Source organism: Phasianus colchicus, chromosome 16, assembly GCF_987193195.1.
Source record: "Phasianus colchicus chromosome 16, bPhaCol1.hap1.1, whole genome shotgun sequence".
Classification (NCBI taxonomy): Eukaryota; Metazoa; Chordata; class Aves; order Galliformes; family Phasianidae; genus Phasianus; species Phasianus colchicus.
The window spans coordinates 11,891,199-11,906,276 of record NC_143451.1 but is presented as its reverse complement, the minus strand read 5'-3'; the positions used below and the strand labels follow the sequence as shown (position 1 = coordinate 11,906,276).

At 40.2% G+C, this 15,078-nt stretch overlaps 1 protein-coding gene across 3 annotated transcripts in view; it reads left to right on the top strand.

Moving 5' to 3' along the window:
* USP22 (ubiquitin specific peptidase 22) overlaps positions 1–15,078 on the top strand; it is an 87,968-nt gene that overhangs the window by 20,059 nt on the left and 52,831 nt on the right. For all 3 annotated transcript variants that reach the window (XM_031606519.2, XM_031606517.2, XM_031606516.2), the window contains exon 2: positions 13,698–13,830. In XM_031606519.2, the coding sequence (XP_031462379.1) occupies positions 13,698–13,830 (133 nt within the window). The remainder of the gene's footprint in view (positions 1–13,697; positions 13,831–15,078) is intronic.

Sequence of the window (15,078 nt, the reverse complement as noted above, 5' to 3'; positions counted from 1 at the left end):
GTTTAAGTTCAGAGGACAGCCAGCACATCTCTCCTAGAACTGCATGTAGGCAGCACTGTCCCCCATCTCCGTCCTTCAGTCCCCACTGCCATCACTGCAGTATCTGAAGTAGCACTTTCATCCCAGGAATTAATTCATTGCTGAGAAATGCCAGTGCACAGATTCACAGTGCTGATGAAAAACACTTGAATGTGCCTGGAAACTTCTGAGAAATCTCCCTTCTCTTAGAGAACCTTTTCTCTATGTTCTTAATTTATGTGATTAATCAAAGAATAACTGGAGTAATTCATTAAGTTTGACAAGCAAATTGTCTTCTACATCAAAGTACTGTTTTTGTAGCTCTCTGGCAGCGAACAAAATTAAATTTCTAATAGAAATTTTAACATTTTCCACTTACTTTTGATGAAGTTGTTACGTGTTACATAGAATGCTACTTTTTCTTGCCTGCAGGGCACAGGCATTCTGGCTAATAGAACACCTGAAAGGTGAGAGGATTGTTTGAATACTCGTGTAAGCTTTTTTCCTTTGCTGTCTTGTAACTTGTGTTCTAGTACTTTAATTGGAAGAGCATTCTGTTACACAGATGTGAAGTAATGTGTGTCTTATGAGCTTAAGTAGTGCCAGAAGAGTGCATCATGGAGTGAAGAAGTGGCGTTGGGTCCAAAGCTTTCCGTGTTGCCGGATCCTGTTTTCCAGAACTTCAGTTTTAAGAACTGCAGTAATTCCCAGGGTATTTGAAAACTTCTTATCTGCGGTTTTCAACACCTTTTGTAAAAGCAGTGCTCCTTTCAAAAGATTGCCTAGAGTAGTTTGGAGCTGGTGATCCAAAGTGCTTCTCAGAACTCCCCAGCTGTTTTGTAGAACAAGTCTTTACCCTGTGAAAGTCTCTCTTTGTTTCTTACTTACTTAAAAGGAGGTTTAGCATATTCTGTATTTGCTGATATGAGGATGGATCTCTTTTTTCCCTCACTGGGTTTGGGTAGCATTTAGGCAGAATGTCTTCCTTTTCCATCTTTCATATTGTAATAGAGGCATTAAGTAGCATTAGGATTTTAGGAAACATAAGTAATTCAGAAAGAAACCAGTGTTTATACAGACAGGCTGTATCATGCTTAAGGCTCTGAATAAGCTCACATACTTGGTATCAAAGAAGGGGAGGGAATGATTCTGGTTCTGAAAGTAATGTTATCTTCGCTTAATTTTCACGCTTCCTTCTGTGGCCCTTCCAGCACCTTCCTTTGGAACAGCATGGGGTATATGAAAGGTTTTTAGGGGCAAACTTCTCTTTAATACATAGCTGGTAAAATAGCAAAGGGAGAAACCTCATTGTTTCTGTTTTGGTTTCTCCTCTATAGAGCAAGGAAAGTAGGAAGAGAGATCTGTTGCCAGTATGCAATAGGCCTCCACTGTAAGGAGTGGCCTGGTCAGCAGGGCATCTGTTCTTGTCAAATCTCTGAATATTTTACTGTAGGAGATTGCACTTACTGGAAGCTACCTGTGAGTTTATTTCTAGAGTTGCTACAGTCTGCAGCTCAGCCCTCTGACATTCAGGTATGGGTCACAGAATGGTAGGGACTGGAAGGGACCTCTGGAGATCATCTAGTCCAGTACCCCATAAGGTCTTCAAGGACCCCTTGGTCCAAATTAAGAATGAAAGAATACATATTAGAAGAATGAAATAAAAGCTCAATATTGAAGTAGTCGCAGATCAGGTTTTTTAAGTCTTCAAAAGTTAAGAGTGTTCTTCGTGTATTTGTAGAACTTGAAGTCTTTTTTCTTATGCTTCTCCTTCCACGTGATGCTTCTGTGCTTCTGCTTTCCCTTCCTTTCATTGCTCCTTAATCTTGTGTAACTGCCTTACAAAGCTTGAGGTAGGTAGTATCCACCAAAACCGAACCAAACTGAAAACCAGCCTATCAACAAAACACCTCTTCATTTCCCTGCCTGAATATTCATTCTTACAGCAGTCAGGACAGGCTTCTTTTCATCCAGTGAATTCAAATTGTTTAAGGCTGCAGTGCAGTGAAGCTGCTCCCTTTGCTGACAGGGTGAGCAGCCCCTGACCTGCACACAAACTCTTCCCTGTTCTCGTTTCCTTGTGGGCAGCGGTCTGAGCTAGGTCAAGATGAAGACTTGCATCTATTTGATGGTTCTCAGCATTGCTCGTCAAAGAATTGCATTGCACTGAGGCTCTAGACATTTTTTTCCTTAACACAAATGCCAGTGGACAGATTTAGGGCCTGGACGTCAGCTCCATTCACTTGCATGTTTGCCTCATGTTTATTAAACTGAGCCCAACCAGTGTCAAAACAAGTTTCCTGAAGTCAAAATGACTGACAGCCCTCAAAAAGATACAAATAGTTGCATTTGTAATTACACTTTATATATACATATATATAATTAAAACATAATTTTACATGTAATTAAAAAAAAAATCCCTTCTATTAGCATTCTTTTCAGTACTGTGCAGAATAGACTTAGAATGTCAGGGATAGATTTTTCTACTCTTAATTTAATCACAGTGTTGAAATTTGTCTGAGTCTTCTGAATGAAGCTCTGATGCTGATATGTGAAATGTAATCGTTAATGGCTTACAGGCATCTGCGAGAACAGAATGTATGGATTTTTACTTAATGCTGCTGTTAGGAAGGAAAAAAACAAAATATTGTTGAATTGCTGGATATTACCGGGAAGAAAATAGGAGTATGTCGAGGAGATTGTTGTCCCAACTTCTCTGAAACTAGTGAGAAACATTTGTCCTTGCTGCTCTGAATCTGCTGCAGGTCTGTGTTTGCAGTGCTCTGTCATGCCAGGAATCATGGAGTGTACTGAGTTGGAAAGGACCTGGAGGATCACTGAGTCCAGCTTCTGGTTCCACACAGGACCACCTTAACCTCAAAACGTGAAGATTTTGTATTCTATCTTCGGTTTAAATACATAACTGGGTAAGGTTAAAGGTGCTTCACATATAACAGAATGCTTTTTCCCCTCTTAATGGAATTCTGGCTTTGAGATAATTAACATAGTGTGTTTCGGGGGAGCGAGCATAGAACTGAATACTTCCATGTTTCTACAGAAAGGCAAGTATTTGTTGTGGCAGCTATGGTGTGTTTTGGGGGTGTCCTCCATTTCTGGTAGGGGGCAGGATTGAGGGTTGTGTTATGTGGGTTTTACCATGTGTTGTTTTGTTTTGTTTTTCTTCCTGAGCCCATTTCAGAGATTCCCCTTTTCTGTCCATCAGAAACATGCCCTGATCTTGAGAGGCAGTACCAATCTTACTGCTTCTCCTCCTTGCCCCCAGTTCATTTCTTTGGGCTTCAGGTGAAATGAACTTAGTTTACAAAACAAGTTAATATTCCAACTGCATCATGAAAAGTTAAAACAAAATAACTGGCTGTACATCCTAGTAAGAGACAGAAGCTCTTCACTGAGGAGCTATTGCCCACCTTCCTACACACATAATTAACAATTAATCTTTGAGACTGCAGCAATTTGCAGATTCCTTAATGGATGCAGGATTGTCAGAAGAATGCCTGTTTCCCAGATATTTTTATTTCTGGAGATGCTTTCATTCATCTTCGTGACTTTTTAGTTTGAGTGAAAAATGGAATATATTTTTTCTTCCAAAATTTGTCTTGTGTTCTCATAGCTTAGGAAAGCTGTTACCAAAGAATATCTGCAGGGTTCAGAACATCCATCTGTGAGAATCTTCAGTCTGGAGGCTGAGCTGCAGGTCTCTGACCACTTCTGCCTCGTCTCCATAACTTCAGCTTTGTGAATGCACCTGAAAATTTTCCAGTGAATTAAAGACCTTGTGTTTTGCTCTTGTAAAATGAATTATTAATTTGTTTTGTACTGAGGTATGAGGAAGTAGAGCTTCAGCTTACTAGATTATCAAAGCACGTTCTGTGTGAGCGTACTCAATTTGCTTTCATTCTCTGAATGTTCCAGCCACTAATGTGCTGCTTGGCTTACAGTACTCCTGTACATATGTAGCTGTATAAACATGAATATTTCCTTAGATGCTGAGGTTTTAATATCAGTGGAAGCAGAAAAGCTAAGTTTCTAGTTTGCCCACTTTGGGTCGATATCATGCATCATCCTAGTGAAGAAAGCGAAAGCACTGATGTTTCATACCCTGTGAATGTTCTATCTGATTCTATACAAAATGTTTGCTGTGCAGTTTTGTAGGACTGACTTTTCTGTGATGACTGTTCAGTGCATATAATTTAATAGTCTTTTCTGTGTCAGCTTATGTTTCTTGTAGGATTTCAAGGGGGAATGTGCATTTTGTAAAAGTTTTTTTGGTCTTTGAAAGCAGGAGCAGCGAATGTTCTGTGTAGCTTTCATGCAACTGAAAGGGAGATTTATTTTATTGTCTTGTAACAGTTTTTCTTGTGGACACTGTTAGGGGACTAGAACTTGTCTTCAGCTCCTGTTAGACAAAAAGGAAGTTTTATTCTTATGGCACAGAGTGACTTTGGCTTGTATGACTTGTTTGTTGTATGCATAATCGAAACCCACAATTGTCAGAAAATTCCTCAGCAATTGGGTTAATTTCTGTGCTACCAATAGGCTTGTTTAGCTACAGCAGATATAAAAATGTCATACATAATAACTCTTCAAGTCTTGACAGAATGGTGTGTAGCTCATAGGGAGCTTCTAAAGGCAGGAATTTTCCTGCCATACTGCTGCCTTTCTGGTTAGGCTCAACAATGCTTCTGCCCTATTCATTGCAGCATTTTTTCTTTTTTATAAAACAAATAGTTGTTAATAGATGCACTCAGTCATTTGGTTGCTGCTCATTTTCTACTCATCTCCTTTTTTGCTGAGTGTATTTTATCTCATAAATAAGTCATGCCACAGAAAATTTGTGCTGTAGCATTTCCCAGCCGTCTCAGAATTGCTTTGGCTTTGTGGACTAAGGAAGTTAACATTTCTTATGAACATCTTAGGGTGGTTAAAAGAATTAGAGCTGAAAAATCTGTGCTTTTCTAAACGAAGCTGTAGGACTTCGATCTATGTATCCTGAAGTTTCATTTTCTTTTCTTTTTTTTTTTCTGAAAGGATGCTTTTGGAGTATCTCCATCAAAGCAGTGTGGCAAACTTCCCAAGAGCACACGTGTTTTCATAGGAAGAATCAGATGTCTGTGCAGTGTTACACAGGGCAGAATCTCCCTGCAGCACAGGCAGTTGAATAATGCTCTCTGCACAGTGCTGGGCAGGTCTGTCTGTTCAGCTTGCTTCTTGCCTGGCTACCCAAGTCATGTGCTCACAGATTAGATCAATACATTACCTGATAGGACGGTTAAGAACATTTCCCCGATTTGCTGACACGGGAGAATAGTGAGGTAAAGTAATAGATTTTGTACTACGTCTTAGAATACACTGCTGCAGTATTGGCAAGCCCCTTCTTCTCATGTGAAATTCGCTGCTGCAGTGGTGCATTGCAGGAAATAGATAAGAATCAACGCTGCGCATATCCACACATCGTTCATATTCTGTGGAAAGAGGCCTGTGTTTGAGCCTTAAGCAGCTTACGTGTTTTCACAAGGCAGGTACGCTTTCCACTTTCAAAAAGAAATCATACTGTAGAAGAACATGCAATTTAATTTGAACAAGATCCATTATTTAAATTGTTTAAGAACGCAGTAGGCTATTAAATGCATCTTTCGTGGAACGCTGGAGGAATCATTTAGACTTGTAAACGCTGCTGCTTGGGGTGAGCACTTACCAAAGGAGAGCAAATGAGCAATTTCAGCAGAGTCATTTGAATTGAGGAGCAGAATTGCTTTTGTCTTGTTGAAATATCACTCGTTACTACTGTGACTTCATATAGGAAAGCTGGGATTGCTTTTTTTTTTTTTTTAGGGTATCTCCCTGTTTTTCCAATGTCCTGTGCTTTTAAATTACACAGCTTCTTACATTTTTTTTTGTTATTCCGCTCCCTAAGTTTTATTTCAGTATTGCACCTGCTTTAGAATTCTGTGTGAAACAAATTGGAAATCGCTGCGTTGTTATTTTTAACACAACAAAAAACACCACAGCAACAAAATCTGACTCAGTAATGAGCTTTTGGCATAGGATATGATCCCGAATACAAATAACGGGGGAAAAAAGCCCTCTATGTACAGAGCACCTGATGACTAGCGAAATCTTTGGTGGAATTTAGAACAGTGTGTGAGGGTGAATCAAAGTACCCAGGTTTTTGTCTGACTCAAACTGCTCTCCTGGGAAAAGCCCTTTAATCATAGCATTGTTGTTAGCGGTTATGCAGACTTTGGATGCTGCACTGTCCTCATTTAAGGCTGTGTTCACTGTAGGCCGCTATGGATGTGCTGTGGGCCGCCACCAGGCCTCCCCTCAGCATCCTCTGAGCTGAGCAAACCAGGGGACCTCAGCAGAACTCAGCTGCTCCTTGTACTCCTCGCCCCCCAGACCCTTCCCCATTTCCTAGTGCTCCTTCGAGCTCTCGGATGGCTTCATTTCCTTTTTGTACTGTGGTGCTTAAAACTGCACCAGCTCCCCTGTGCAGTCACCTGGGTTAAATGGGAAAAAGGTATATTGGGTGCAAATTGTATGATACAGAACAGAGCAGTTTAAAACAGTTCTTTTGGTAAGAAGGGTGGGATTCCTGATACAGCCTGAGTTGGGAGGTGAGAAAGAGTACAACTCCACAATGTAGGGATCCCTTGTGCTGTCACCGCTACCCATAATCCTGCTTTTGTTTTTTGTTGGATCAGCATTGTTCTTTGTGGGGTAACACAGTATAGAAGAGCGAACAGCTGGATGGAAGAACTTTTGCTGTGTAGATTTAAATTGAGCCATCTAAAATGACACATAAATACTAGGGGAAAACTCTGGTGTCAGGAAGTTGACATCTTCGCGTGAATCCAAGATCTTACTGAAAAAATAAATGAAATCTTTTGTGGAAAGAAACTTCTCAGGAATGACTTGCTTGTACGCTAATAGGAAACTGTTTCATGGGGACAAATAAGATGAATTCGCTGATATTTTCCATCCTGCCTTCCAAGACTCATTTGAGCTTTGATCTAATTGAATGAAAGGCCACATAATAGCAAGTCATTATTTTAGCTGTGTGTCCTTGGGGAAAAAAAGTGACTGACTTCAAGTAGTTGCTCACTTTGGAACAGGGAAAGGTCACTTTAGGATAGGGCAGTCCTAGCATATGGCTGTATAACAGTGTGGTGTTAACAAGTAGATGAAGTGTGGTAGATGTGAACTAGAAAGAACCAGGAAGAACCAAGCTCTAGGCTAGCAGCATGCTTTCAGGAAGGCTGTTCTGGCTGTTACAGATCAGTCTTTACATATATTAATTGCAAATCTGAATTTGTGGTTGAGGAGGTTCTCATACTAGAAATACTTTCTGAATTTTTTTCATTTTAAAAAAATTTTTTTGCTTTACTGATCTCAGAGAAGCAATAGTATGTTTGGGCACATATAGTATGTTTGGTGGAAGATGGTCTTCAATATTATTCTAAAGTAATGCCCTTGAGAATTTAGAAGAGCACGTGCAGTCATTTAATAAACAACAAAATAAACCTGCTATATTATCTGATACATAGTATAAGGTAGAAGCTTTCTTAAAGCTTTATGTGTGGAACCTGTTTGTAAGGTGCTATTTTGTTTGAGGGTTTTTTTTGTGAGTGTACCCTCAGCAAGTCTGTTGATGATACCAAAAATGAGTCGTGCAATTGACAAAGTAGAAGAGAGGGTTGCCATTCAGAGGGACCTAGACACACTCAAAAAAGTCAGTACCCAAGAATCTAATGAGATTTAACAAGGCCACATGCACTGTGTTGCTCTTGGATCAAGGTAATCCTAGGTACGAGTACAGACTGGGAGAAGAACTTGTTGAGAGCAGCCCTGCTGAAGAGGACTTGGGAGTCTTGATGGATGAAAGGTGGGACATGAGCCAGCAGGGTGCTCTTGGGGCCAGATATCCTAGGCTGCATCAACAGAGAGGTGGTCAGCAGTGAAAGGGAGGTGATTGTCCCTCTCTCCTCTGCCTTTCTGGGGCCACATCTGGAGGCCTGGGTCCCCAGCACAGGTGGAAATTAGATGATCTTTAAGCTCTTCTCGAACCTGAGCTATTCTATGATTTGTACGCTCAAGAATTATTCAATATTTGCTTCTTCAAGTTCACTTTTTATATTGGATCCGTTTTCAGCTGCTGCTTAGGGAAAGTCTTCCTGTATTTTCCTTAATTGTGGTAGGGAATGAGCTTTTGCCAGGTTGGTCCTGTTATGTTACTCAGTTATGAAAGTAACCAGTGTTTGTGCTCTGGAACAACCCAGTGACACCCATTCCTGTTTTATGGTACAGTTTGGAGAAGAAAAGTCAATGGTTTGGCTGTCGGTTTGTAAGTCAGTTGGCACTGGGTGGTATCATTTTTGTGAGAGTTTCTTCAGTTACTTAATCCAGACTTTTAATCTTTCAGTGCAATAGATAGTGTTATTTCACCCTGTGAGCGGGAGGATCTGAAGGCCCTGGACAAAATACTTCCAGGCTTGCACAGTCATGTTGTGATTAATTCTACATTTGTAAGGATACGAGCATCAGGAACTGGAAGCAGCTAAGTGGGCTTCTTAAAGCTTCTTTCTCCCCTCCCTGCAGTTCTACCATTGTGATTTCTATGTCTGGGGATCCTGGTCCAATTGGAATATTGGTCCACTCCATGTGTGTGGCTCCTGGTGGGCTAACCGTGCTGTTGTGGCACAGCATCACTGCTGGAGGAGGTGGCTCTCACTGCCTGCTCATTAGGATAGAGTTCCATTCCCCCAGCCCCCAGAGAATTCGTCAGCCTGGCATCAGGGCACTGCAGAACACTTAGCACAGCCTTGTCATTGCCAGATGAGCAAATTGTGATAATTTGTCAAGTCCAAAAAATATAACTAAAAAAGGAACAGGATTAGAATTCTATATCCTTTAGACAAAGAAAAAAAAAAAAACACAAAAACTAATTAAGCAGATCATTCAAAGTACTCTGATATTGGCCTCCAACGCTTTGTATCATTTCCCTTGTGTGGTTGCTAATGTTTCTTCCATGAAGACAGAAGGGAAAAAAAAAAAAAAAAAAACCTGAAAATAAAGGCAATTAAAAAATGCTATCAGAATTAAAACAAAACAAACATACAAAAAAAAAAAAAAAACAGGAAGCAAAGACTGCAGAAAATACTTAACTGGTTTTTTTTCCCTCTGGCAGCAGCGTTTTGCAAACTATTTTCAGTATTGAGGTGAAAATAAGATAAAAATGATCCCAAGGTTGAAGCAGTTAAGATTAATGCTCATTTAGTTTGCCTTATCAGCAGGGAGGTAGTTTGTGCCTTTGCTGATGTGCAGCATCTTAATGTGTAATGAAAAAGTTTTGTCAGTTTGGAAGAGAAAGAGGAGATGGTTTGATAATGGCTCTTCACCATCTTTTGTGGTATGTTCAGCAGCACATCATTTCCTTCAGTTTTTCCCACGTATAGGCAAAAGTATGTTCAGTCAGAACTAGCCTTCTGTTTAATCTACCTTAGGGTAGCAAACTGCTCAGATAGTCGTAATGGTATATTTTTGCTTATACTTGAGAGCTGTGATGTTGCTTAAATATTTCAGCTTTCTAATTTTGAGTTCTCAATTGTTGCATCTGTGTTGAAACTTGTGCAGGGATGGTTGCAGCCAGTCTTCTGTTCACAGAACTGGAAGGGCATCTTCTGTCTGCTCTGCCAGCAAATGCAGCAGTGCACAGCAGGCACCTTGTATGGTTGTATTCAAAGGTGGCTGTTGGACAGAGATGAAATAGTTAACTGTCTTTTTCTGCTGCTTTCAGAGATCTAAGTAATTGTTTGGAATAACCAAGAATTAAAAGTTTCCCATATTTGGCCTTTTTTTTTTTTGAAGGTGACTTTCTAAATATTTGTTAAACTCACAGAATGTGACTTGCTGCTTTGCTGCCACTAATAAACCTTTCATTAGGACCCCTGACCTTAGTGGAATGGGAAACACAACGTACAGTATTGATGGAATATTATTTAAAAAATCATTTCCAATCAGACAGTATCAGACCGAGTCTTAGTTGCAGGAAGTGAGAGAACAATACTTTAGTTGATTTTTTTTTTTTTTAGTTTATTGACTGCTAATGTGTCAGAAATGTGTGCTCACTCAGAGTAACCCTGAATCATCCTATCAGTGTGTGGAGGAGTGATCTATATGCCATACCACAGAGGAGTGCAGGATAAATCCCTCATTTCTGTTTCCTGGAAGATTCTAAGAGCTCTGCTCTGAAGTTGAAGTATTTAAATGTATGCAGTATCACAGGTACCATATTAACTGATGGACCACAGGTCAGTGATGCCTGCCTGGGGAGAATTAATCTTGAAGTAAACTAGGACCAAGAGCTGGTATCAGTGTCTCAAGGCAAATTCAACTGGTTACTTCTGAGGTGCAAATGGTACTGTTAAGCTTGTCAGCTGTGCTTCAGTATTGGCTTTCTCCTCCCACATGATGCATGTCTTGTTTTACACAAACACTGACTTAATTTCCCCCAAAGACAGGGAAATAAAGTGGGTTTCTCTTAGGAAGTTTTTACTTTCCAGATAGTTGTGGTTCAGCGTGAGCACTTGGACATGATAAAAACACTGCAGGGACCCATGGCTTAGTGTATCAGCAGTGCATTCACTGCACTAAAGTTAGCTTAAAAATGTTTTTCTGCTTTACTTATGAATGCGTACAGAGTGCTACACCTTTCTTAGGATCTTTTAAGCTCACAAGCCTTGCAGGTGCTGTGTGCTACCTGGTTCATCTTTTCCCATGGATCTTTGTGGTGAGTCTGGTTTGTGGAAGGTAAAAGGCGTTCTTTGGCTCATGGGTTTGTAACTGATAACATCTCTGTTCGGGAGGTGCTTTGACATAACGTGGTTTGAGCAAAAGAGGCAAAACTGCTGAAATACCCTAATGGAAAAAAAAAACTTCTAAAGATGTTTTCCTTTCATTTACAGTTAAATAAAAACTGAGCTTCTAAACCTACTCCTAAAATAGTTGGAAATACAGGAGAATGATATGCAATAGCCAAGGACTATGTATGTCTAATTTTTTCTGCACAGTTTGATTTGCATAAATAGTGTATGCTATTCAGAATGCCATCCGTGGATTTGAGGAGCCAACACCGTGTGAAGTTCCAGCAGGTTTGTGGGTTGCTGTACACCTGCCTAACATGACCTTCTCACTGAAGGTGAAGCCTGTGCTGACCCAGAGAAAAAGATTTGGGGCTGAGGATGTCAAACACTGAGCTCCCAGGGGAAAGCACTGCAAGGGGGGCATGCTCATATTTTCCACCACTCTTTTGGTGGTAGGAGAGTAAACTATCCAAATTGCCAGAGCAGCTTGATATTAGACTTGGAAGCGTCAGCAGTCTAGTTAGCTGACCTACTAATGCCTGCTGCTTTTTTAAGTCACTTCTTGCAAATCTGTGAATGGTATCTTGAGCGGGTGGCTCTTCAGGGAGGGGGTTTCTGTTGAGCAGCCCCACCAAGTGATTTGTGGTTGGGTTCCCTTTTGTTTATTGCTGGTCAGCTTCCCTGAAGCATCAGGCCATGAGCAAGGCCTGGTTTGCTTTCTGAAGAAGTTGAGACTTGTTTTAAAGCAAGCTTGCAACTTTATGGATCCGACTGATTGTGATTACTCATTTACAGTATTCTGATTCGCCTTAGTCAGGCTGTGGCCTCAAGAGATGTAAGTGGGGTGGGAGTATTATGAAATGCAGTAATTTGATTATTTGGGGGGAGGAGGGAGTGGAAGCTTTGTCTTTAACTTAGAAAATTGCTTAAAAGCACACAGAGATGATAAGAAGACAGCTAATCTCATTAAAAATAGCCACTGTGCTTTTTGGTATTGATTTTTTTTTTTTTTTTCCCCTCACTGTCTTAACGTTTTCTTACAATTTTAGAAAAACAGTCTTGAGCTGTACTGAGCAAATAGAGGACATGGTAAAATAGCTTCCTTTAAATAAGTGATAGAGCTCTTCTTTTAATTAACCACTTAATTTTTACACACATATGCTACTCTTTAATTCTCATTTGAATGAAAATTGATATCCCAAGAGTTTGTCTTTTTCACCTAAAACAGTTTTTACACACTAAAGTCATCTGTTTACAATGCATTTAATGCTAGAATGATTATTTTTAGCAGGCTAAGTGAAATAGCGAGTTGTTGGAGTTGTCATAGCAGCAATCTTAACAGATAGGCTGATCCTATTTAGCTTTTGCAGCCACAGAGCAACCGTTAGGCAACAGTTTGACAGTTCTGCAGCATTTCTTCTAAAGATGGAATTTGTGCTTCTGGTGGTGATGTATTTTTTTTGGTCCTGCTTTAAAATATTTCTTTCTGTAGGTGTGTGGAGTTTTTAATCAACGGATCTATTTTCATCAAACAGCTTAGGAGGACTTTGGATACACAGCGTGTGGAATTCAGGATTTGAGTCTTAATTGGTAGAAGTTTGAAATGGAATTCACAGCACAGCATATTGCAGGAGTCCTTGGTTTTGTTTTCTTTTAAAAGCCATGAATATTCTGGAAGAAGCCAGTCTACAAAACAGTATTGTGCATCGTTTCTACAGCTCTAATTTTAAGTTGTGGCAGACTGTGCCAATAACGCTGAAGAACCTTGGGGTTTATCTTGGATTAAATACATTGCTTGGGTTGCGGAAATTGTATCTTAATATTCAGTAAATTCTGATTTTATTTATTTTAATGCGCTTCTACATTGAGCAAAGCTATTTATAGCTCTGGGCTGTTAAAGAAGTTGGGTTACTCTTAAGCATACACTTGAATCCACTTGTCTGAGCGCAGTGAATTTGTTTGATATGAGGGACTTCTCCTATCTGCGTCTTCTGGTTGAATGGTTTGGACTTGAATTATTTTTGGTTTGCAGAACAGAAGGCTCATCCCCAAACTCTGAAATCTCTGACTGGATAGAGTAATTTTTTAGAGGATCTATTGCAGCACCTGAGTTTAATGCCAAGAAAAAGCTTTGGGTGTTCTTGGCTTAAAGATAGCTTTGAATATGATGAGAGCCAGAAAGTCTGTGTAATCTTCTCATTGTTTTCTTCAGGCCCTGCTTTTTAAAATGTATTTTCATCTTAGGAATGCGGGCTCTCCTGTCAGGTTTATGTGCTTAATTCAAAGAAGCATCACACTAACTCCCATCCCCAAAGTTCCCATACTGGATCCTTTGGGAACAGTCAGACTCGGAGAGGCAGTGCTGCAGGGTGCCCAGGAGGGGCAGTAGATCTGGTCCAGCACAACTGCTTCCAGGCTTGAGCACACGGCTCTGCGGGTTTCTGTGCTGATGCTGGGTTTGTCTGGCACCAGAAATGCAGAGATGGAGTGAGGGAGTGGTAGGTTTGTGTCCTGGAGAAGCAGCGCCTGTTACCTCTGCTTGGAGTCTTCTTTAAGCTTTCAGAGCTGTAACTGGTTCAGCTGTCTGTCAGGGCTTGGAAATATATTGGATCAGCTTAAGAATTTTCTCTGTTAACGTCTTACTTGGTGTTTTTGTCACAGAATCTTGTTTCCCCCTCCTGAACCATTCAAATATACCGAGTAAAGACAGAACCAGCAGCTGGATCTGCTTCTGTTTAGTTACATTGGGATATGCATTTCTGTTGTTCACGTTGTTTGTCTGTTTATCTATTTCAGGCAAAGTCGTGCATTTGTCATATGTGTGGTGCCCACCTGAACAGACTCCACTCTTGCCTCTACTGTGTCTTCTTTGGCTGTTTTACAAAGAAACATATTCACGAGCACGCAAAGACAAAGCGACACAATTTAGGTAAGCTGTTGTTATTTCCCCCCCCCCCCCCCAATCCCACTTTGAAAGGGAAAGTCAAAATATTGTTCTTGATTCTTAATGGTATTTCAGAGTTACCAGAAAGGTGCAGCTTCTATTTTAAGTTTTATTTGGAGTTGCTTAGAAATTTAGCACTTAGCAATCATGGCAGTAAAGGTGATAAACAAATCACACAGGAATGTGTTTGCTCACTTGGTGTGTTGATGTACTCAGTGTGTAGTTACACACCATTTTAAGTCTGCTGGTATTAGAAAGTAAACGTGTTATAAAATCTAAGATTTAAAAACTGCTACTACCATCTAGAGATGAAGCTTATTTTCATCGTAAGCTGTGTGTATGAAGGGAGGGCTGAACATGTAAGGTAGGCTTTCACCTTTTACAGGTGGCCCAAGGAGGTTATGGATGCCCCATCCTTGGAGGCATTCAAGGCCAGGCTGGATGTGGCTCTGGGCAGCCTGGTCTGGTGGTTGGTGATCCTGCACACGGTAGAGGGGTTGGAACTAAGTGAACATTCAACCCAGGCCATTCTATGATTCTGTGATTCATATCTTGTCTTTTAGGCTTCTCATTATCATTTGCTCACGCTTCGGAAACTCACTGCCCTAAATATTCAGCTTCTTTTGAAGAAATTTCATTCAAGTGCTTGTCCTTAAGTGTAATAAACCCAGATCTTCTTGAAAGATGAGGGGAGTAGGGCACACTGTGTAGAACACCTTCCGTGAAATATTTGTTGGGTACGGGAGAAAATAAGACCAGGAAAAAAAATGTGCATTTCATGTGTACTGTAAGTTCATGATAGTACAAAAAAGGCATTCCAGTTGCATAGGGCTGTTCAAAAGTGTTCTGAATCAATGGCACATCATAGCAGAATCCCTAAGAATTTTTCCTGTTAACATTATTGTTATAATTTTGACAAACAATTTGGCAGACAATTTTGTATTAAAATTCTTGTTACATTGAGGTGGATATATATATTTGCTTTTATCAGGACTACAACTGAATCAAATTTTGCTTGATTTACAGCATTTATCTTCAAATGAAAGTACATTTTTGGAAGAATAACAAAGAGGAAAAAAGGCATTATTTCGTGGAACAAATGTCCCTTTACTGTTTTGGCTATAGTTTCATTTCACTTAATCCTAAGCATTCACAGAACAAACTGTTTTCATTTTCCATGCAGACAAAGGTGTTACAGAAGACCAGCAGTGCTGTGTAATCCCATGCTTAAGA